The sequence below is a fragment of the Lithobates pipiens genome, unplaced genomic scaffold, assembly GCF_037356315.1.
Source record: "Lithobates pipiens isolate NorthernLeopardFrog02 unplaced genomic scaffold, aLitPip1_a1.2 Scaffold_13, whole genome shotgun sequence".
In the NCBI taxonomy this organism is placed as follows: Eukaryota; Metazoa; Chordata; class Amphibia; order Anura; family Ranidae; genus Lithobates; species Lithobates pipiens.
Genome location: NW_027507718.1, coordinates 350,924,634 through 350,947,134, shown reverse-complemented (window position 1 = coordinate 350,947,134; position 22,501 = coordinate 350,924,634). Strand labels below are relative to the sequence as shown.

General features: G+C 43.7%; 1 protein-coding gene across 1 annotated transcript in view; it reads right to left on the bottom strand.

The window, feature by feature from the left end:
* The window catches only part of LOC143973893 (uncharacterized), a 68,318-nt gene that overhangs the window by 29,487 nt on the left and 16,330 nt on the right, over positions 1-22,501 (bottom strand). Inside the window, exon 5 of the mRNA XM_077474772.1 lies at positions 16,787-16,933. Within this exon, the coding sequence (XP_077330898.1) occupies positions 16,787-16,933 (147 nt within the window). The remainder of the gene's footprint in view (positions 1-16,786; positions 16,934-22,501) is intronic.

Sequence of the window (22,501 nt, the reverse complement as noted above, 5' to 3'; positions counted from 1 at the left end):
ATTATACTATGTATGGATGGAGTAATACACATACATATATATGTGTATAGAATAGACTAATAATATTGTACAGGGGACGGTGGAAATGTGATTTGCATTCGGGGTAGAGGAGGAGGTGGAGCTGCAGTGCAGAGGGCTGGACAGGCGGAGTTCAGGTTTGAGCCGAGAGCCAGGGGGAACATATTTCGACATGGAAACCATTCTCGGCACAACACCGGCCCGCCTCTCGCCTCCCGCCTCTCTCATCTCTCGAGTCCTGACGTCAGCGTGGAATTCTCAGCCCCGCCTGCTGACTATAGTTATCATATCAGAAGAGAGGCAGGCGGGGCTAAGAATTCCCCGCTGACGTCAGGACTCGAGAGACGTGAGAGGAAAGAGGAGGGAGGCGGGAGGCGAGAGGCGGGCCGGGCTCAGCACGGCACATGATAGGGATGTATTTACTGTGAATTTCGGAAATCAAGTGACACATTTTTTTTAAAAGCATATACAGCGGGGCACATCATTCACTGTAAGTCGCCATTTATTTAAAAAAAGTCATTTAAAAACTATGCTCGGAGTGCTTTCCTGGCAGGGGTGGGGCAAGTTTTTATGACGTCACCCGCAATCGATTTTCCGGTCCTTATGCATCGATGCCGAATCGGGGACACCCGAATCCCGATGCAACAATTAATTTCAGCACCCCTAGCTAAGAGTGGAGATTTAGGGGAATTTTGTGTTGAGAGGGGGAATGGGGAGAAGATGATTTGTGCTAGGTGGGGAAATTAGGGGGTCTTTGTGCTGAGAGGGGAGGATTTGAAGTGGGGAGAGAAGATGTGTGCTAGGAGGGGAAATTATAGTGGTAAATGCTAGAAGGGTTTTTTTTTGGGGGGGGGCATTTGAGCTGGGGGATTTGGTAAATGGGGGGGCAAAGATTTGTGCTGAGAATGGGTATTTTAGTAGGGGGGAATATTTGTACTGGGAGGAGGGGGAATTAATGCTCAGATTTTTAGTGGGGGGATTTTTGTTGACACATAATGAATGCTCAAACATCTTGATAGGGGGGCGCAGTTTGGCATGTTTGCCTGGGGCTCAAATTACCTTGTCCCAGCACTGGTAATAGATGTGTACTTTCTGAAGCCTGCCCTGTGTAATTTACTCTCTTTTTCAATTCCTCTAATAACAATCACAATGAAATACCCAAGGCAGGAATGAATTGGGCTAAAAGGCTAAGTTCACCTTTTTTTCCCCTAAACTTCAGCTCCCATATGTACCAATATACCATTAATGTACTTCTGCAGAAATAAAAAATGCTTTTAAATTATCCTACACAACCCTGGCTGTATAAAAAAAACTCCATTACTTCCTGGACAGACCTTTGGAGTTCACCAGCTGACCTGATTAGCACATACCCTGCATCTGCCTTCCCACCCCCCAGAGCACTACCCCCCACCTCCTCAAGTGCATGATTTTTCTATTGCAATCAGTGAACACCATTCTCACTAAATAAACAGGCAGTGATTTTTCATTTGGCAGCGTGTGGAGGAGCAAAACAATCAGATAACAGCCTATGGGGATAGAACTGTAGTATTGAAAACAGTATGTCCTGGGTTCTGTAAATCTCACCATACACTATACAATCTGATTGTATAATCTTCTTTAGATCTACCATCAAGAATGTAGCGCAAGAGCCTGCCTAACTGGATACAGAGTGATTGGATAGATGGTGTGCCCTCCTATTATATAGTTTTGGTAAATATAAAGTATATTATACCGACATTGTACAATCAGATTGTATAGTGTATACATTATACACCTAAAAGTAACTAGTTGGGCTTTCTGGGTCATTAATTGTTATTGGCACCTGAAAAACACAGAGGGAAACACATTTTGCCAAATTAAATAAACGAGTGGCAAACTCAGCAAAATGCACAGTAAAAAAAAAGTGCAACCCACCAAAATGTCCCATGAACTACTTTGCAGCATGTAGGGCAGCCTATTTCGATCAACGGAAACAACTAGCTAAAATCATGCGCTCCCACTATGTTAGGTATGAATGGGGCCTGAAAGTGAATTTGGTATGTTTACATAAGAAGAATGAGCTCCATTCATATCTGTGTGTTTTTGAATGCATTGCAAGCAGCACAAAAAATGCATGCTTTGCTGTACGTTTCAGAAACGCGCTAGAAATATACCAAAAAGCACAGTAAAAAATGTACCACACAAAAAAAAAAGTCACGGAGCTTCTTTGGTGATTGTTGAGTGTAGGGCAGCCCATTCAAGTGAATATGAGAATCATGTTCTCGCTATGTGAAGATGTGAATGGGGTCTCTCCATCCACTCCCTCCTATGTACTTGTATAAAGATAACCATACACTATTCAATTTGACTGTACAATCTCTGTACCATTTACTTTAGATTTACCAGAACTATTAAATAGGAGGACCCACATGAACAATCCATTCAACATATCAAATCAGGCAGGCCCTTGTACTATAAAATTGATGGGAGATCTAAAGGAGCTTGTACAGTCACCTTAAGAGTAGGGATGGGAGAAAGTTTTGGCCTGAGCATAAGTTTGGGCCGAACTTTGGTTGTTCGGATGTTCTAGCGAACACCGAACAATATGCAGTGTTTGGGGCAAATTCAAAAGCTATGGGACATTAACCATAAAAATAAAAAGTGTTCATTTTAAAGGCTTATATGCAAGTTATTGTCATATAAAGTGTTTGGGGACCTGGGTCCTGCCACAGGGGACATGTATCAATGTAAAAAAAAAAAAAAAAAAATGGCAATTTTTTCGGGAGCAGTGATTATAATGCTTAAAAGTGAAACAATAAAAGTGAAATATTCCTTTAAATTTCATACCTGGTGGGTGTCTATAGTATGCCAGCAAAGTGCCACATTTTTCCCATGTTTAGAACAGTCCCTGCACAAAATTACAGTCCCCAAACACTTTTTATGACAATAACTTGCATATTAACCTTTAAAATTAGCACTTTTGATTTCTCCCATAGACAATTCACTATAGCCGTTATTACTTTTAAATGCCTTTTTTTCCTTTAGAAATGTCATTTTGTGCAGGGACTGTTCTAAACACGGGAAAAATGCGTGACTTTACAGGCATACTATAGACACCCCCAGGTACGAAATTTAAAGGAATATTACACTTTTATTGTTTCACTTTAAGCGTTATTGAAATCACTGCTCCCAAAAAAATGGCCATTCATGTCCCCTGGGGCAGGACCCAGGTCCCCAAACACTTTTTATGACAATAACTTGCATATTAACCCTTAAAGTTAGCACCTTTGATTTTTCATGTTCATGTCCCATAGACTTTAATGGTGTTCGCGTGTTCGAACAAATTTTTTGCTTGTTCACATGTTCTGCTGCGAACCAAACTGGGGAGTGTTTGGCCCATCCCTACTTAAGAGTAGGAAAGTGAAATTAGGAAGTAGAAATTAAACAGGAAGTGGTGGTATATTAATGAGAAAAGTGTGGTCCAGGCAGGTAATATACTCCCAAGCACATCCTTTTCTATGATGCAACAACACAGTGAATAATGGGAGATTAAGTACAGGAAGTGATGCAAGCAAAAATATTTTTTTACAACTCAGTGTTGTCTTATGAGTTTATGTAAAATCTCCATTAATACTATTTACTTTAGCTTGTATCTATGTAGGGCATAACATAGGATCTTCACAGAAGTCACTGTTAGACCAGACAATTCGGTGCCTAGGCTTGTGTATCTTGTTCTACACATATTCACTTCAAAGGATCCCATGTTTGGATATGCAATGAAGGGAGGCCAACCCACAATCAATCTTAACTTCCCAGGGAAAAGTCACATTAATCTCATGCTCAGAATAGTCACAAGGATTCACATTAAATGGGGCTGACTTATGCAAAGTATATGGATTGGAGATGTAGCCAGTCCTTAACCAGGAATAGGGAAGCCCACTAATCAGAGCCACGCCATGCCAACCAATGAGGCATCAGCCTGTAATGATATACACAGGCTAGATGGGAGAGAAACACACATTCTATGGCAGAGCAGTCACGTGAATGGAACCTCTATGGGAATAGTAAATATGGCAAATCTACCTTTTACGTGCATCTAAATATGTTGGTCTTATGTATTTTATGTCCTACTGTTTGTAGATTAATGTTTTAAGGAATATACTCTGTATTCCTTCATGTAATCCCAGATTTTTACCCTTTTCCTGTACAACTAGATAGCTTGATGTGTATTAGTCTAGGCCTAATTAATTTACTATATAACAATACATTTCTGTTATTGTGTTAATGCTTTCACTCATGGTCAAAGAACTCTCATTTAACCCAAATCATATTTGAGAGATATTAAATCTCAAATATAGTATACGAGTAACATCAGGCAGAAACATGAAATGTCAAACCTTCTGTAGACAATGTAACTGAGAGATAAGAAAAATTGAATATCTTGGGCAGAAATGATATCATGATATCATATAATGATATCATAATCATTGACAAAAGGATTTCATTTTTTATGAAAAGTGAAATTCTGTATGAAAAAGTGAACTTAGCCTTGAAGACTGTTATGCCCTGTACACATGGTCGGACATTCCGACGACAAAATCCGTCGGATTTTTTCCAGACGGATTTTGGCCCAAACTCGTCTTGCATACACACAGTCGCACAAAGTTGTTGGAAAATCCGATCGTTCAGAATGAGGTGACGTAAACCACATACGACGGGATTGTAAACATACAACACAGTCCAATCGTATATTTTCCATCGGAAAGTCTGACCGTGTGTACAGGGCATAAGGAGCATTTGGTAATACTTGGACCAGTTTTTTGGTGCGTGAAAGCAAGGAGGGTGTTCTGGAATTACAACAGCAGGTATAATATAGGATCCCCAGATTGGAGATAAGAAAGGAGTGGGTGGACTTATGCAGTACAGCATGCATAGCTGAAAAACCGAATTACATTTCAAAACGTCGCTCTTTTTTTTTTTTTTATGTTTAAAACCTAATAAAAGCTGGACTTTAAATATCCAGGAAGAGAGCACGGCAGGGGCTCTAGCTGGAGACTCAGAGAGGAACCTGAGTGAGAGGAGCTCTGTGTGTTGGACTGAAAGGTTTGCTTACCCTGTTTTGGATGACGGGGACCAGCCCTGCACTGTATAGAGAGGAGATTATTGTTTAGTTTAGCGCCAGATGGCAAGGATTTAATTTACTCCGTTGTTTATTTTATTTTTATTTGCAAACCTCTGTAAATAAACCTGGCATCCGCCAGATTTTAAAGAAAGTGCCTGGTTGCTGACCTTCATTCAGAAAAGGTGATCTCTCACAAGCTAATCTCCCACACATGGTAGATTTAGCGGGTACTTTTCTGAAGATGGAGGAAATGTTAAGGCCAATGCAGCTAAGCGAGAAACCAACTGCCAAGTCGCAGAAGCCGCTGCAGCATAACAGGCGGTCACTGCAGCACAACATGCCACCCAGCAGGAGATGAACCACCAAATTGCAGAGGCCGCTGCAGCACAGCAGGCAGCCCAGCAGGAGAAGAACCGGCAGTTCACAGAAGCTCTAGTGGAACTGAAGAAGATGTCCCCACCTCCTGTGCCAGTTGAACCAAAGATGGTACATGCCTCCTACCACCTACAGAAAATGACGCCTGCTGATGATGTTGAGGCATACCTTGTGACTTTTGAGAGAGTCGCTGTCCATGAGGGAAGGCCAAAAGAGCAGTGGGCAGGTCTGTTGGCCCCATTTCTAACAGGAGAACCCCAAAAGGCCTATTTTGATCTAGAACTAGATAAGGACTATGAAACTCTAAAGACAGATACTCACACGCTTGGGTGTCACCATGGCAGTTCAGGCCCATCGCGTGCATCAGTGGTCCTACTCCAGCAACAAGCCAACCCGTTCACAAATGTTTGGCCTGGTCCACCTCACCAGGAAGTGGTTGCAGCCTGAGACCTTGATAATCCCTCAGATTGTGGAACATGTGGTAATGGAACAGTACCTGCGTTCACTCCCTGCTTCCCTGAGGAAGTGGGTCAGACAGGGGGACCCCAAAACTGCAGCCCAACTGATGGACCTAGTGGAGAGGTACAACGCTACTGAGGACTTGGTGAACCCATCTATGTCCCACTTAGGTGTGTCTAGGAGTGCAAGATCTCCCAGCGGTTCTGGTAAGACTGTTCCGGGGTTCAAGAGCTTGGGGAAATTTGATAAGACTGTTGTTACAGATGATGTGACTGTGGGTCCTAGACCTCGAGACTGGCCAAAGAAGCCAGGAAGGTCTTTGGGACCATTAAGAGGACTGGCAGTAGAGCATATACAATGTTTTTGTTACCATGCATTTGGGCATATTGCTGCAAACTGTCTATTAACCACTTGCTTACAGGGCCTGACAGCTGATCACATGGTAAGGGGCCACGACCGGCTCCTTACTCAGATCGGTGATCACTCGAGTCTCAGTGATAGTCAACCCTATATACTGTAGTACGCTATACCTTACCAGTCCTTAGAAGGACCTTTGTGGAACTAGTAGGTTGTGATTAGCAGACTGTACCTCACTCAACCCTATATACTGTAGTACACTATACCTTACCAGTCCTTAGAAGGACCTTTGTGGAACTAGTAGGTTGTGATTAGCAGACTGTACCTCAGTCCCTATACTGATAAAGGACTACTGCAGCAGAAGGGCAGTAGTCAGCAGTAGTGCACCTCAACCCTATATATTGTGGACCTATACCAGTCCTTAAGGATTAGCAGACTGTACCTCACTCAACCCCATATACTGTAGTACACTATACCTTACCAGTCCTTATAAGGACCTTTGTGGAACTAGTAGGTTGTGATTAGCAGACTGTACCTCAGTCCCTATACTGATAAAGGACTACTGCAGCAGAAGGGCAGCAGTCAGCAGTAGTGCACCTCAACCCTATATATTGTGGACCTATACCAGTCCTTAAGGATTAGAAGACTGTACCTCACTCAACCCTATATACTGTAGTATGCTATACCATACCAGTCCTTAGAAGGACCTTTGTGGAACTAGTAGGTTGTGATTAGCAGACTGTACCTCACTCAACCCTATATACTGTAGTACACTATACCTTACCAGTCCTTAGAAGGACCTTTGTGGAACTAGTAGGTTGTGATTAGCAGACTGTACCTCAGTCCCTATACTCATAAAGGACTACTGCAGCAGAAGGGCAGCAGTCAAGTATAACATTCTTTCTATATTTGGAAGAAAGAATATTATACGTGTACAACCCTATTACCATACCAGTCCTGAAAAGGACCTTTGTGGACCTTATAGTAACAGCTAATGATTAAACTGACTGTCCCTCACTGCTACACACAGCTTCCTGTCTGTCCCTATTTAAACTGACAAAACACAGGCTGCTGCAACAATAACTTGAATAGCACTGCACTCAAAAATATATCCTGTACTACTACACCATACCAGTCCTGAAAAGGACTTTTGTGGACCTAATAGTAACAGCTAATGGTTAAACTGACTGTCCCTGCTACACACAGCATCCTGTCCCTCCCTGCACTCACTAAAGACAGGCTGCTGGATTTACAAGCACAGCAGTTCACTCAACCCTATATACTGTACTACCCCCAGACCATACCAGTCCTTAAAAGAACTTTTGTGGACCTAATAGCTAGCAATTTGTGTCACTGCAGTCTCTCCCTGCTCCACACAGCAACTTCTCCCTATATTTAAAAAAGGGGGGTGTGTGCGCTTGCTTATTAAACCCCAGAATAAGAGAAAAAAAGGCAATCTTATAAACACAATCTTATAAAATGACCAAGTGTAAATCAATGTGAGAATATGTGGAACATCAAAAGTGATCAATAAAAAAGTGGGTCAACTCAAACAGTTAAAAATTGCGGGTATGTGCAAGAACTAATTAAGATTACTACGTACAAAAAGAGTGCATAAAACATGTGCATATAATACTCGAAACAAATCAGTGAATCACAGCAGTAAAAAAATAAAATAAAATGCAATATGATGTAAACCATATATGTGAAGCACAATCGTGTCAGTGCATCAAACTAAAGTGTCCCAAATAGCATACAATATAAACATGCCACTAAAGATTAAAAAATCGCAGCACAAAAAAGCATCAATCGGATTAAAGTGCAAAGTGCCAAACGTGAAACGATCCTCTGGTGGTGATCCGTGCCAGTGGTTGTGCTATCACTAGGTAATTACCTCCCTGCTGCGGGATTAGGCAGCGAAACAGACACACAGGGCAATCAGGAAACAGAGGATGATCCAGGTGATGGCTGTACAATGGAGTCTTGGAGATGACACAAATATATCCAGTTTCCTTGTGTATGGTCACCGGGCTCAAAAGGATAAACCGAGAGATACCGCCATAGTGTAGTATTTTCAAAGACAATTTTATTAAAGATAAAAATATCTACTCACAGGGGGATGGACATATAAAGCACAGCAGACCGCCGAGCAACTAGCCCGGATGTAAACGTCACTTCCGGCTCCTACGTGTTACGTCAACAATAGGACTTCAACTGGGATAGCAAGATGGTGACAGGAAGTGATTTTTAAGAGCTCTGGGCGGAGAACTTCCGCCCATAGTTCATATGATGTTAATGAGTATCAGGGCTGATGTGTATATGGGCGGACAAATAGGAGCGGGTGGGCGTGTCAAGACAACGTTCGCCTCACCCTATCATGTATCATGCTAAGGGAAACAGGGAAATTGCATAAGGGGACAGACCAATCAGGGTGGGTATACTCCTCACTTGGTCGGGCTCACACCGCAAATGCTGTGTGCAGCATGTCAGACACTTGCATAGAGACAAAAAAAGACGAAAAAAGGCGGCGGAGCAGGGGGAAAAAAACAATATATGTCTGTAAAACTATATGGCCGTCAACCCGAATCAAATACTATTATGTCTGAACCGCAATACTGTAAAAATCATTTATTGGAAAGTAGTTTCACAAAGGCTAGACTAAAATTCAGCTAAATAATATTATGTAGATATATAGAACTGGATAAACTGCCGATGGCCATATTATTGTAGCCTAAATTGCAAAGAGGCAGATAGATAAGCATATGCTTATAATGAGCCAGTAATATGGCACTCGGTGAACTAGTCTCTACAAATACAAATGGAATAATAGGTAAATAAAAGACGGCCATAAAAAATAATCTTAAAATTGATAACCGTAAAATATCCTGCACCAAGGATAAAAAATGGAAATAAAATAAACTAAAAATAGAACAGGGCAGACCATAAAGGGGGAGAGAAACAAATGTCAAATGGTATATTAAAACATTTAAAAATATCTTAAAAAAGGTTATAAAAAAACGGTTATGTTTAAAATATCATTAAAATATTTCAAACCACAGTATAAGGGGCAGGACCCAGAAATGACGTATACATTACACAAAATAGCAGATAAAATGTCACGTTGTTCACAATAAAACAATCAATTACCGAAATGTGGAAAAAGCCTAGTGTGGTCAGTTCACAATAAGTAATAGATACTAAAAAACGTCTACCAAAATTAAAAATCGCTAATAAAGCAGTTTAAATCAAATTCAACGTTTAATCCCCTGGGGGTGAACGTGTCTAAAGAAAAAATCCACTTAGACTCAATTTGACTTAGAGTCCTCACTTTATGTCCCCCTCTCCAATGTTTAGCGTAGGGGACAATACCCCAAAATTTTAAATGTTTGGGGTCTCTGTTATGGTGGATGGCAAAGTGTTTGGAAACGTTATGTTTATCGTATCCCTTCTGGATGTTTTGTATATGCTCCTTGAGTCTGGTCTTTAAAGGTCTTTTAGTGCGGCCCACATATTGTAGGCCGCAACTACACTCAAGGACATAGACGGCTCCTACTGTGTTACAGCAAATAAAATCTTTAATTTTGTGTGTATTGCCAGTGCTAGTAGATTGAAATTGGAAGACTTTATTCGGTGCACTGGCACGTACACACGCAACGCACCTTTTACAGGGGTAAAATCCTTTCCCCGTGAAAAACGTGAAGTTGTTCACGGGGGGGTCGGGTATGCTTTTTACTAGAGTATCTCTAAGACTGGGGGCACGTCTATAGATGAATATAGGTTTAGGTGGTAATACCTCATGGAAATCTTTATCATTCAAAAGAATGTGCCAGTGTCTTTTAATTATTTTTTCAACACTTTTATATTGATTGTTATAGTCGAGAACTAAGGCTCCTTCTTTGAACTTATTATTGACTATTCCGTTCGGCTGTATATCTTTATCCTTAAGGAGGTCTCGACGATCCATTCTTTCTACTTCAACTATTTTTTCTTGGATTAAATTCATACCATATCCTTTCTCGTGAAATCTGTCTCCTATTGAGCTTGCTTGCTCGAGAAAGGTTTCCTTTTTGCTGCAGTTTCTCCGCAGTCGCATAAATTGACCCTTAGGAATATTAAAGAGCCAGTTTTGATGATGGCAACTAGTTAGTGGGAGGTAACTATTTTTATCTACGCTCTTGAAATGTGTTTTAGTATTCAATTTTCCATCTTCTTGTATGATTACCAGATCCAGAAAGACAATCTCCTTGTCATCGGTATTCCATGTTAATGTGATGTTCTTGTCATTCACATTCAATCTCTGTTGGAACTGGTTAAGGCTAGTCCGACATCCTTTCCACAGAATTATGATATCGTCAATATATCGCCTGTACAATATTAATTCTTTGGGAGCGTCTAAAAAAACGGCTTCATCCTCCCACTTAGCCATGAATAATCCAGCAACGCTAGGAGCAAATTTGGCCCCCATTGCCACACCCGTTGTTTGGTGGTAAAAAGAACGGTTAAACCAGAAGTAATTGTTTTTTAAACAAAAATCGAGACACTTGACTAAAAATTTCCTTTGTGAACAAACTAGTTGAGAATACTCCCTCAAACCCCATTACTCATTAACATCATATGAACTATGGGCGGAAGTTCTCTGCCCAGAGCTCTTAAAAATCACTTCCTGTCACCATCTTGCTATCCCAGTTGAAGTCCTATTGTTGACGTAACGCGTAGGAGCCGGAAGTGACGTTTACATCCGGGCTAGTTGCTCGGCGGTCTGCTGTGCTTTATATGTCCATCCCCCTGTGAGTAGATATTTTTATCTTTAATAAAATTGTCTTTGAAAATACTACACTATGGCGGTATCTCTCGGTTTATCCTTTTGAGCCCGGTGACCATACACAAGGAAACTGGATATATTTGTGTCATCTCCAAGACTCCATTGTACAGCCATCACCTGGATCATCCTCTGTTTCCTGATTGCCCTGTGTGTCTGTTTCGCTGCCTAATCCCGCAGCAGGGAGGTAATTACCTAGTGATAGCACAACCACTGGCACGGATCACCACCAGAGGATCGTTTCACGTTTGGCACTTTGCACTTTAATCCGATTGATGCTTTTTTGTGCTGCGATTTTTTAATCTTTAGTGGCATGTTTATATTGTATGCTATTTGGGACACTTTAGTTTGATGCACTGACACGATTGTGCTTCACATATATGGTTTACATCATATTGCATTTTATTTTATTTTTTTACTGCTGTGATTCACTGATTTGTTTCGAGTATTATATGCACATGTTTTATGCACTCTTTTTGTACGTAGTAATCTTAATTAGTTCTTGCACATACCCGCAATTTTTAACTGTTTGAGTTGACCCACTTTTTTATTGATCACTTTTGATGTTCCACATATTCTCACATTGATTTACACTTGGTCATTTTATAAGATTGTGTTTATAAGATTGCCTTTTTTTCTCTTATTCTGGGGTTTAATAAGCAAGCGCACACACCCCCCTTTTTTAAATTTTTACATATTGAGAGTCCACTCACATAGTGATTGCTGCTGCTTTTTGTTTTTACCTCCCCCCATTTTACATAGAGCGCGGAAGCTTACAGATATACAACTTCTCCCTATAGTGACAGTAGAAAGAATGTAAAATGGCCGCCGGATCGGGTCTATTTATAAGTTAGGGGGAATGTCCAAGTGTCCATGTGCTGTAATGTCTCAATTGGCTGTTCTGTACCACATGATGGATGTGTCATCATAGGTCAAAGTTCTTTTACACAGTAAACACGTAAGTCCGCCGGGCGAACAGCGGCAATAGTCTGCCGATCGGGCAGACCGCGAACAGCCGAAATTCGCCGCGAACCGACTGCCGGGCGAACAGTTCGGCCATCCCTACTCACCAGTACTATTGGGGTAATTTGCATCCATGGGGACACAAGCGGGACTATCAGACAGAGGTGGTTGAGGTTGATACCCCCTGGGGCAGTGTAAAACATTCAGTGGGGGTGGTACCTTCACTGCTTCATGAAGCTTTAGTGGGGAGAGATTTTCCCCATGTTTGGAATTTATGGGAGAGCAAAGGGAGTCTGGTAGATAGAGCTTCCCCTGCTGAAGAAGCACGTGAACTCTCACCGGACCCTTTTTGCCAAAAGGAAGGGGGTGCTGTTAGTGGGATCGAGGAAGCTGGAGATCCTCTTCCTTTCCCTGTCATGGCTGGGGTTGCCGGAGGACCTGGAAGTTAGCTCCCCGCCTAAGGGTAACGAACAGGAGAACACCTCTGGCCCTGATAATGGGAGTAGCCAGAATGTGGTATCCGACTTGGAGGTCATGAGAGAGGATTTCTGCACCGAGCAACTGCGAGATGCCACCCTCATGAGAGCCAGGGAAAACTTTAAGATCTTGGCTGGGGAATCCGTAGATCCTAACTGGGGGATGTCTTTTCCTCTACATGGCCATTAAAACAATTTATTGTGGTAAAACATGGAGAGGACGAGATAGAACAGCTACTGGTTCCCAAACCCTTCCTCAGGGTGGTGCTAGACCTGGCCCATGGTCATGTAATGGGGGGACATCTTGGTATTGAAAAAAACAGGGAGAGAATAACCCAGAGATTTTTCTGGCCCGGGTTGCATGCAGATGTCAAGGAGTACAGCAAATCGTGCCCTGAGTGCCAAATGTCAGCACTGTCGCCCCCATTTACACAGCCCTCTACCAATAATGAAGGTCCCCTTTGAGAGGATTGGTGGGGCCAGTTGTGAAATCTGCCCGGGGTCACCAGCATATTCTGGTGATCCTAGACTATGCAACATGCTATCTTGAGGCCATACCTTTGCGCAATACCTCCGCTAAGGCTATCGCCAAGGAATTGGTTCGGGTGTTTAGTCGAGTGGGGATCTCAAAACTTAACCGATCAGGGTACCCCATTTATGTCCAGGATTACCAAGGAACTGTGTAGATTATAAAAAATCTCTCATCTCCGTACCTCTGTCTACCACCTCCAAACGGATGGTCTGGTCGAAAAGGTTTAATAAAACTTTGAAAAGTATGCTGAAAAAGGTGATCGACAAAGATGGGAGAACTAGGATTGTTTGCTACCATATCTCATGTTTGCCATACAAGAGGTTCTGCAGGCATCCACAGGCTATTATTCCTCCTTTGAGCTTTTGTATGGTAGACATTCCAGGGGGCTGCTAGATGTCGCCAAAGAAACGTGGGAAGGAGAGGCCACCCCATATAGAAGCATCATAGACCATGTCTCCTTGATGCAGGAATGAATCGCAGCTGTCCTGCCCCAGGTGCAAGACCAGGAGGCCCAGAGGAGGGTCTATGACCGGGGTGCCAAGGTCCATACTTTAAGCCCTGGAGACAGAGTGTTAGTACTAGTTCCCACGGTGGAAAGTAGGTTCCTAGCCAAGTGGAAGGGTCCCTTTGAGGTTGTCGAAAGGATGGGGGTGGTAAACTACAAAGTCTACCAGCCAGGGAAAAGGAAGCCACACCAAATTTAACATGTGAATCTCTTAAAGCCCTGGAAGGACAGAGAGACTTTACTGGCCACGTCCATGCCTCTAACAGATCGGGTACCGGTGACACTTAACGTCCCCATAACGGATACCCTGTCCATGGCACAAAAAAGAGACGTTAGGGCGTTTGTGTATAAAAATAGAGACTTTTTCTCCCTCTTTACCCAGACTGACCAGCACGGTCCAACATGACATAATGACAGAACCAGGGGTTCGCATAAATGTAAAACCGTATAGAATCCCAGAGGCCAGGCGAGAGGCAGTCGCAAAGGAAATAAAAAATATGTTAGAGTTGGACGTGATAGTCCCACAGTGAGTGATTCGAACCCCATAGTGCTGGTCCCAAAACCTGATGGCACTATCAGGTTTTGTAATGACTTTAGGAAACTCAACAGTGTTTCCAAGTTTGATGCGTACCCCATGCTCTGAGTTGACAAATTCGTGGACAGGTTAGGAAAGGCTTGCTACATAACGACCCTAGACCTATCGAAAAGCTATTGGCAAATACTGCTAATTGAATCGGCCAAGGAGAAGACTGCCTTTTCCACTCCTGAGGGCTTGTTTCAGTATAAGCGCATGCCTTTTGGTCTGCACAGAGCCCCTTCATTCCAGCGAATGATTGACAAAGCCTTGAGACCCCATCGCCGTATGTAGCTGCGTATTTGGACGATGTGGTCATCCACAGCCCAGATTGGAAATCGTACAAGCGGTGAAAGATTTCTGCAGGTCTCACGGCTAACCCCAAAAAATGTGCCATAGGCCTGGAGGAGGCCAAATACCTTGGGTACATTATTGGCCGGGAGTGGTCAAGCCGCAGACCAATAAGGTTGAGGCAATTAAAAAATGGCCCCAACCGATCAATAAAAAACAAGCGAGGGCATTACGGGGTATTAGAGATGGTTCATACCCAACTTTACCACAATGGCCGCCCCTCTGACCGACCTGACAAAGGGTAGAGGGTCCGTCATGGTCAAGTGAAATCCCGAAGCCGAGAAGGCATTTCAGAATTTAAAGCAGGCCCTTTGTGGGTTACCGGTACTAGTGGCCCTGGACTTCAGCAAGGAGTTTGTTGTACAGACGGATGCCTCTGAGGTGGGCCTAGGGGCTATACTGTCACAAAACATGGATGCTGAAGAGCACCCAGTTGTATACCTGAGCCGGAAGCTGAACAAGCATGAAAAGAACTATCCCATCTTAGAAAAAGAGTGTCTCGTCATTAACCTCCCTGAGGTATCGCCTACTGGGAAAGTCATTCAAACTGGTCACTGACCATGCTCCCTTAAAATGGATGTGTGACAACGGAGAAAAATGGCTGCGTGACAAGGTGGTTCCTGGCTTTACAGCCCTTTCGGTTTACAGTGGAGCACAGGCTGGGAATACTCCAAAATAATGCAGATGCCCTCTCTCGCGTGCACTGTGTGGTTGGGTCAAGTGCTCAGCCACAAGGGCTTGAGCAGAGGGGAGGATATGTGATGGTATGCGAGGTGAGATACACGATAATAGGTACATTTCACCTCGTATTCGTTCCATTGTAAGGGACTAAACTGGAATCCGGGCCGTTTTTCCAGTCTTTGTGGTAGGCTGGGTTTCCAGTCCGGATGTTCGGGTCCACTGGAGTCCACAGTCAGCTGGACATTAAATATCCAAGAAGAGAGCACAGCAGGGGCTGGAGACTCAGAGAGGAACCTTAGTGAGAGGAGCTCTGTGTGTTGGACTGAAAGGTTTGCTTACCCTCATGTTTTGGGTGACGGGGACCAGCCCTCTACTCTATAGAGAGGAGATTGTTTAGTTTAGCGCCGGATGGCAAGGATTTAATTTACTGTTTTGTTTATTTTATTTTTATTTAGGAACCCTCTGTAAATAAACCTGGCATCTGCCAGATTTGAAAGAAAGTGCCTGGTTGCTGACCTTCATTCAGAAAAGGTGATCCCTCACAAGCTAATCTCCCACACCACACAAAAAGACAAATAGACTAACAATATTGAGGTCTATTATTCCAGCAAGCATATATACAGTACTATAGAGGTTTCAATAAAAGAATGTCTCTAGGTAAGTAGTGGGCCCTCCAAGAGATTATTAGCCAGTTATTCATGCAATCCGCCCTAAAGAAGCTGCACCATTATGTGTAGTGTGAAAGCCCGAGGGCTTTCACACTACAGCGGTGCGCTGTCAGGAAAGAGTCCTGCCAGCAGCTTCTTTGGAGCGGTGAAGGAGCGGTGTGTTTGCCGCTCCTCCACCACTGCTCCCCATTGAAATCAATGGGGCAGCGCTGTAATACCGCCGGCAAAACGCCGCTATTGCGGCGTATTGTATATTGCGGTCATTCAGGTGCTTTTTGAAACTATCGATGCTCCCTGCTGAGGCCACCGCCTGTGGAAGGGAATTCCACATCCTTGCCGCTCTTAGGCCGCGTACACACGCGGGGACTGTTCGCCCAACTTTGTCCGTCAAACAGTTTCGGCAAACAGTCCGCTCAAAATTAGCATGGACGGACATGGCCACACACGACATACGAACAGTTTGCTGAAACCATGCGCGATGACGTGAACGGCACGTACGACGGGACGAAAAATACGACGTCCTATACACTGCATTATAACTTTCGGCGTGTAAAGCCTTTCTGAGCATGCGCGGAACTTAGTTTGTCGAACAAGCCTACACACGAGGGAACTGTTCGCTGAAACAAGGTTTCAGCGGACAGTTTTTCGGAATTTCCGAAAAACCTTGTTCAGCGGACTGTTCGCTGAAACTGTCCGCTGAAAGCCCACACACGAGCGGACTGTCCGCTGAAACACTGTTCAGCGGACAAAGTTGGGCGAACAGTCCCCGCGTGTGTACGCGGCCTTAAAGTTAAGTATAATTAACATTATATAAAAGTAAAAATTATATAAGGTATTAAATTAATTCAAAAAAATCAAGAAAAAAGCTACTTCATGAAAAGAGTCAAATATACAAAATCATACTAACCTCTTGATGCAGGCAGGCAGTCTTTTGATGAGCCTCGATCACAGCACTTAGCAGGTTTCAGGCAATCAAAATCACTAACACATTTTGGTTTTTCTTCTTTATCTCCTTTATCTGGCAGATCATTGTTTGGACAGAATCCTGTTCGTACTAAAAGAAAGTATATTAAAATTTTAATATTTCACAGAATGTATCCAAAAATGTTTCTTGTACAGAAATCATTGTTTCAGTTGCCTTCACAGTAAAATTATATGTTTGGGATTTTTTTTTTTATGTAGCTATTAGGTAAGGTCTTGTTCTAGAAATTATGGAATTAAAGCTTTGTACAGACGGTCCAGAAATCATCCGAAATTTGTAGGTTTCCAGCTCACTTTCAGCCGGTTCGTACAGCTGTCTGTTCTACTTGCCTTTCTGGCATGCCTGTCGAATGGGCATGCTGGAAAAGCAGCATCTAACCCGCATCCTATAAGCGCTGGCAGCCAGTGGCTGTGTGATCAGTGTGTTCTGGCAGCCCCCCTGTCAGAACACAAAGGCACGAGAGACCCACCTAGTGGGTAGTAGAACCATGTCCCTTAACCGCTTAAGGACTGCCTCCTGCACATTTACGTTGGCAGGATGGCACGGCTGGGCACATCAACGTACAGGTACGTTGCTCTTTGTCCAGCCGTGGGTTGCGCACACGACCAGATCCTGAGCTCCATGACTATGGCCACGGGACCCGATCACCGCTGGTGTCCCGCGATCGGGTCACAGAGCTGAAAAATGGGAAGAGGTGGGTGTAAAAAAAAAAACCTCTCCCCGTGCTTTCTAGTGTGGCTGTCACTGAGCGTCTGTTCCCTGTTATAGGGAAAGACGATCAGTGACGTTACATGCCAAGCCACCCCCCCAACAGTAAAAAAACACACACACATCACACTTAACCCCTCCCCACCCCCTAGTGGTTAACCCCTTCACTGCCAGTGTCATTTACACAGGAATCAGTGCATTTAAATAGCACTGATTGCTGTATAAATGACAATGGTCCCAAAAATGTGTTAAAAATGTCCAACGCATCCGCCATAATGTAGCAGTCACAATAAAAAACCGCTGATCACCGCCATTACTATTAAAAAAAAAATATTAATAAAAATGCTATAAAACTATCCCCTATTTTATAAACGCTCTAACTTTTGCGCAAATCAACCAATAATCGCTAATTGCAATTTATTTTTATTTTTTTTTACCAGAAATATGTAGAAGAATATGTATCGGCCTAAACTGAGGAAAAATATATATTTTTTATATATATATATATATATATATATATATATATATATATATATATATATTTTTTTTTTTTGGAGATATTTATTATAGCAAAAAGTAAAAAATATTGCAATTTTTTCAAAATTGTCGCTCTATTTTTGTTTATAGCGCAAAAAATAAAAACTGCAGAGGTGATCAAATAACAACAAAAGAAAGCTCTACTTGTGGGAGAAAAAGGACATCAATTTTGTCTGGGAGCCACGTCGCACGACCGCGCAATTGTCAGTTAAAGCAACGTAGTGCCGAATCGCAAAAAGGGGCCTGGTCCTTTGGCTGCAAATTGGTCCGGGGCTTAAGTGGTTAAAAAGCCCTGGATTGGTCATCATTACCACTCTACGTACTTCAATTTTTCTAGGGGTGTTAGTATACCGGTGCACAAATCTATCCCATTTTGACTTCTGGACCTGGAGCTGGACTCGGGGGGCGGATACCTATTAATTCATGCTCAAGTGGGATCAATGAAGTGGGTCATAGCGGGTCTCTACTTGCCCCCACCCGCCTCGTTCACGCTTCTAATTAAAATCACTTCAAAGATTGCAAATTTTACTAATGACAACATTCTTATTTTAGAGGATTTCAACCTAGTTCCAGATCCCGCTGCGGACAGACTGTCCACGAGTGGCACTCCCCACCCTGGGTTGGTAGAGTGTGCGGAGAGATATGGCCTGACAGATGTGTGGCGCTGGATGCACCCTCAAACCCGGGCATTTACATGCCACTCAGCCTCTCACCGCACATTCTCAAGGATTTACCTGGCATATGTGGCGAGGGCTGCCCTCACCAGGGTAATGAACAAAATACTCCCCATGGTTATATCTGACCATGCACCGCTGCTCCTATCCATGGAACTATCCTCAGTCCACGTTGTAGCGGCTTTCCAGATTCTGGGTGGCGGATGAGGTGCTAGATGGTCAATTTCAGGGATCTCTCCAGGAGTATTGGGCAACTAACCCTGGTTCAGCATCCTTGTTGATGGTGTGGGGTGCCTTCAAAGCCTAACTAGGGGATAATATCGACATATCATAGGGAAAGCTCGCAGAGAGAGACGGGCTCAACTGACTAGCGCAGAACGGGAGGCAGGTCTACAGGAGGTGAGATTTATCCAGACGGGAGACCCCCAAGATTACACTAGATTACAGACTCTGACTGGTGAGGTACTGCAACTGCGCACCTCCCTTACACAGAAATGATTGCTAGCCCAATTTCAGTGCATTTTTGAGCAGGGTGAAAGATCGGATAAATTGCTGGCCTGGCTGGCACGAGAGCAGGTGGGAGGGATATGCGTGCCTCGCATTCAGGACCAAAATGGTACACTCCTTTTATACCCCTTATGAAATTAATGGAGGCTTTGTCTCTTTCTATCGCTTCCTTTATAGTTCCAAGATGACATACGCACAGGACGAACTAACCTCCTACCTAGACCCTATCAACATCCCGGTCCTGACAGCGAAGTATCGATGTGCTTGACATGCCCATCTCAGAAGAATTGATGAAGGTCCTAAAATCACTTCAATCTGGTAAGACCCCTGGCCCTGATGGCATACCAGTAGAATTCTACAAACACTATGCGGAGGAAATAGTGGATAGACTACACACCATGTTGAGGAAGGCACACAGGGCAGGGGAACTCCCGAGTTTCTTGAGCGTGGTGGTGGTGGTGATTCCTAAGCCTGGGAAGGACCCCTCACTGTGCTCCTGCTATCGCCCAATTTCTTTAATAAATGTTGATGCCAAGTTATTGGCCAAAGTTCTCGCCACTAGATTGAACACGGTAATACTAGCATTGATACACCCAGACCAAACCAGGTTTATGTTGGGGAGGGGCACAGACATCAATATCAGGAGACTGTTTACACACATGGCCAGGGCCCGCCCTGAGTCAGCGGGAGTGGTGGCCTCACTTGATGTGGAGAAAGCTTTTGACTCGGTCGAGTGGGGCTACCTCTGAGAGGTCCTGTCCAGGTTTGGATTTGGTCCTAAATTCATGACATGGATGCGGATGCTGTATGCGAATCCAAGGGCTAGAATCCAAAAGCTTTCCCCTGGAGCAGGGCACATGCCAGGGTTGCCCTTCATCGCTGGGATTATTTGCGCTGGCACTGAAACCCTTGGCCATAGCTCTATGTGCAGAGGAGAAGATTAAGGGTATATCAGTGGGAACCATGGAGGAAAAGGTGTCCCTTTACGCGGGCGACACACTGCTCTACCTTGCAGATGCAGTGGAGTCACTGACGAGAGCTCTGCAGATATTCGATCGGTTTGGACGGTTCTCGGGCATCCGTATAAACTGGGCCAAGTCGGTTCTGTTCCCACTGCACCCCTCTGTTCATAGAATAGACACGGGTACCCCCCCTCATGTGGGTGGATGAATTTAAATAGCTAGGTGTAAAAATTACTAGTACGACAGGAAAATTCATAGAACATAATGTCCAGCCTCTCCTGTCCCAACTGTTTGCAAAATACACAGCATGGCATAACCTCCCACTGACCCCAGTTGGCAGAGTAAATCTTCTGAAGATGCTATATCTCCCAAAATTCTTGTACTTCTTCCAAAACACCCCCTCTCACATCCCCAGGGCCTTCTTCAAGCGCGATAGTGGCCTCGTTTGTGTGGGCTGGGAGGCCACCCAGAGTGGCAAAACGCATACTCTATCTACCCCTATCTGCAGGAAGACTAGCGATGCCCACTTTCTTATATACTATTGGGCGGCAATCATGGTCACGGTCAGATGGTGGTTCTCCCAGCCCAGACAAAATCCTACCCTGAGATAACTACCCTGAAACACATTGTTAAAGATTGGGAAACTCATGCCCTTTAAGGAAGTGAGGAGCACATTTTCTCTTCCCCATACTGTGGAATTTAGATACTGGCAGCTGAGACATGCTATGAAGGCTCAGTTCCCAGAAGCAATAACACTCGAGTCTGACTCCACTGAACATTTGCTCACTATTATGGGGAGGCCCCTCTCCACCCTCTATCTCTACCTCACGGTAGCCTATGACACCAAACCCACACATACATTCAACAAGTGGAGGGAGGACATCCCGGCCCTGGGAGTGGAAGGACTGTGTATCAACCTATATCACATCTATGATAGCGGCCGAGGATAGATTTATCCAGCAGAGGTTTATCCACAGGGCGTACTACACTCAGCATAGAATGGCCAGTATTTACCCGAATCTAGATCCCTCATGCCCTAGATGCAATACAGAAATAGGCACATTCTGGCATATGGTGCGGGCCTGCCTTAAAATCCAAATATACTGGGGACACGAAGCAGAGAAGTTAAGTGAACTGATGGAGACTCAGGTACCAAGGGACCCAATGGTACTCCTGCTGAGCTATTTAGAATAGGTGGAGGGGTATAGATATGCTAAACTCTGCATTACTTTCTCACTATTCTATGTTAGGAGGGAGATAATGATCCACTGGAAGTCAGCCGAACCCCCTACACTGACATCCTGGCAAAAGGCTGTTGACTCAGTGCTCCCCTTGTACAGACTCACCTATGAGAATAGACAATGTCCGGCTAAATTTAATAAAGTATGGGCTGCTTGGGTGGACACGACTGTGTTAGGAGTTGGAGAGGTGGGGGACCAACTGATGGACTCCCCCCTTTTCCGGAAGGGGTTCGCTGCCCCGCCTCGTCCCCGCCGGGTGACACCCGACCATGCCTGACAAGGCTATTATTCTAATACACAGGCTGAGCAACAGAGGGCCTCCCCTCCTCCCCCAGGGGAAGGGGAGAAAACACCCTAAGGCAATTCTGCACCAGATCTAGCGGAGAGTAACTTGGGAATTGTAACCGGTTGAGAAATGTTAGAAGTATATCGCATATGGAGTTGTAAGTTGTTGAATATAGATACCCTAAACTGATACTGTAACCAAGCAAGAATTGACTGCCTGAAACTGACTGTATTGCAATACTGAATTGTTTAATAAAAACTTTTCTGTTAAAAAAAACCCACAAAGACACAATGGGGGAGATTTCAGCACTATAATCGCTTATGCTTAAAGTGCAGTCTTTTTGTTTTTTTCCTTCAGCCAGCTGGGTTGAATGAAGACTGCCAGTGTGTACCAGGCTTTAGATTTTATTTATTTGTAAAAATACGCAAATTGAGTGCTGCTTATGTTCAATACTATATTTTAATACACAATGATCAGAGACAACTCTATGAGCATTCTTCTAGGTGGTGCTAAAAAATACAGCAGAAGATGAAAGTCTATGGAAAACCAAAGCTTTTTACATTTTGGATACAGTGAGAAAAACCTCTGTTAAATTTATTTTGTTGTCTGTGTCCCCACTGGGTGAATCCCCCACCCCATCTTTCTACTTCTGTCCTGCTGGAAACTGGTTGCTATACAAAAAGAGATGGGAAATCCAAAATTTTGAGTTGTTAGAAATCCAGCAG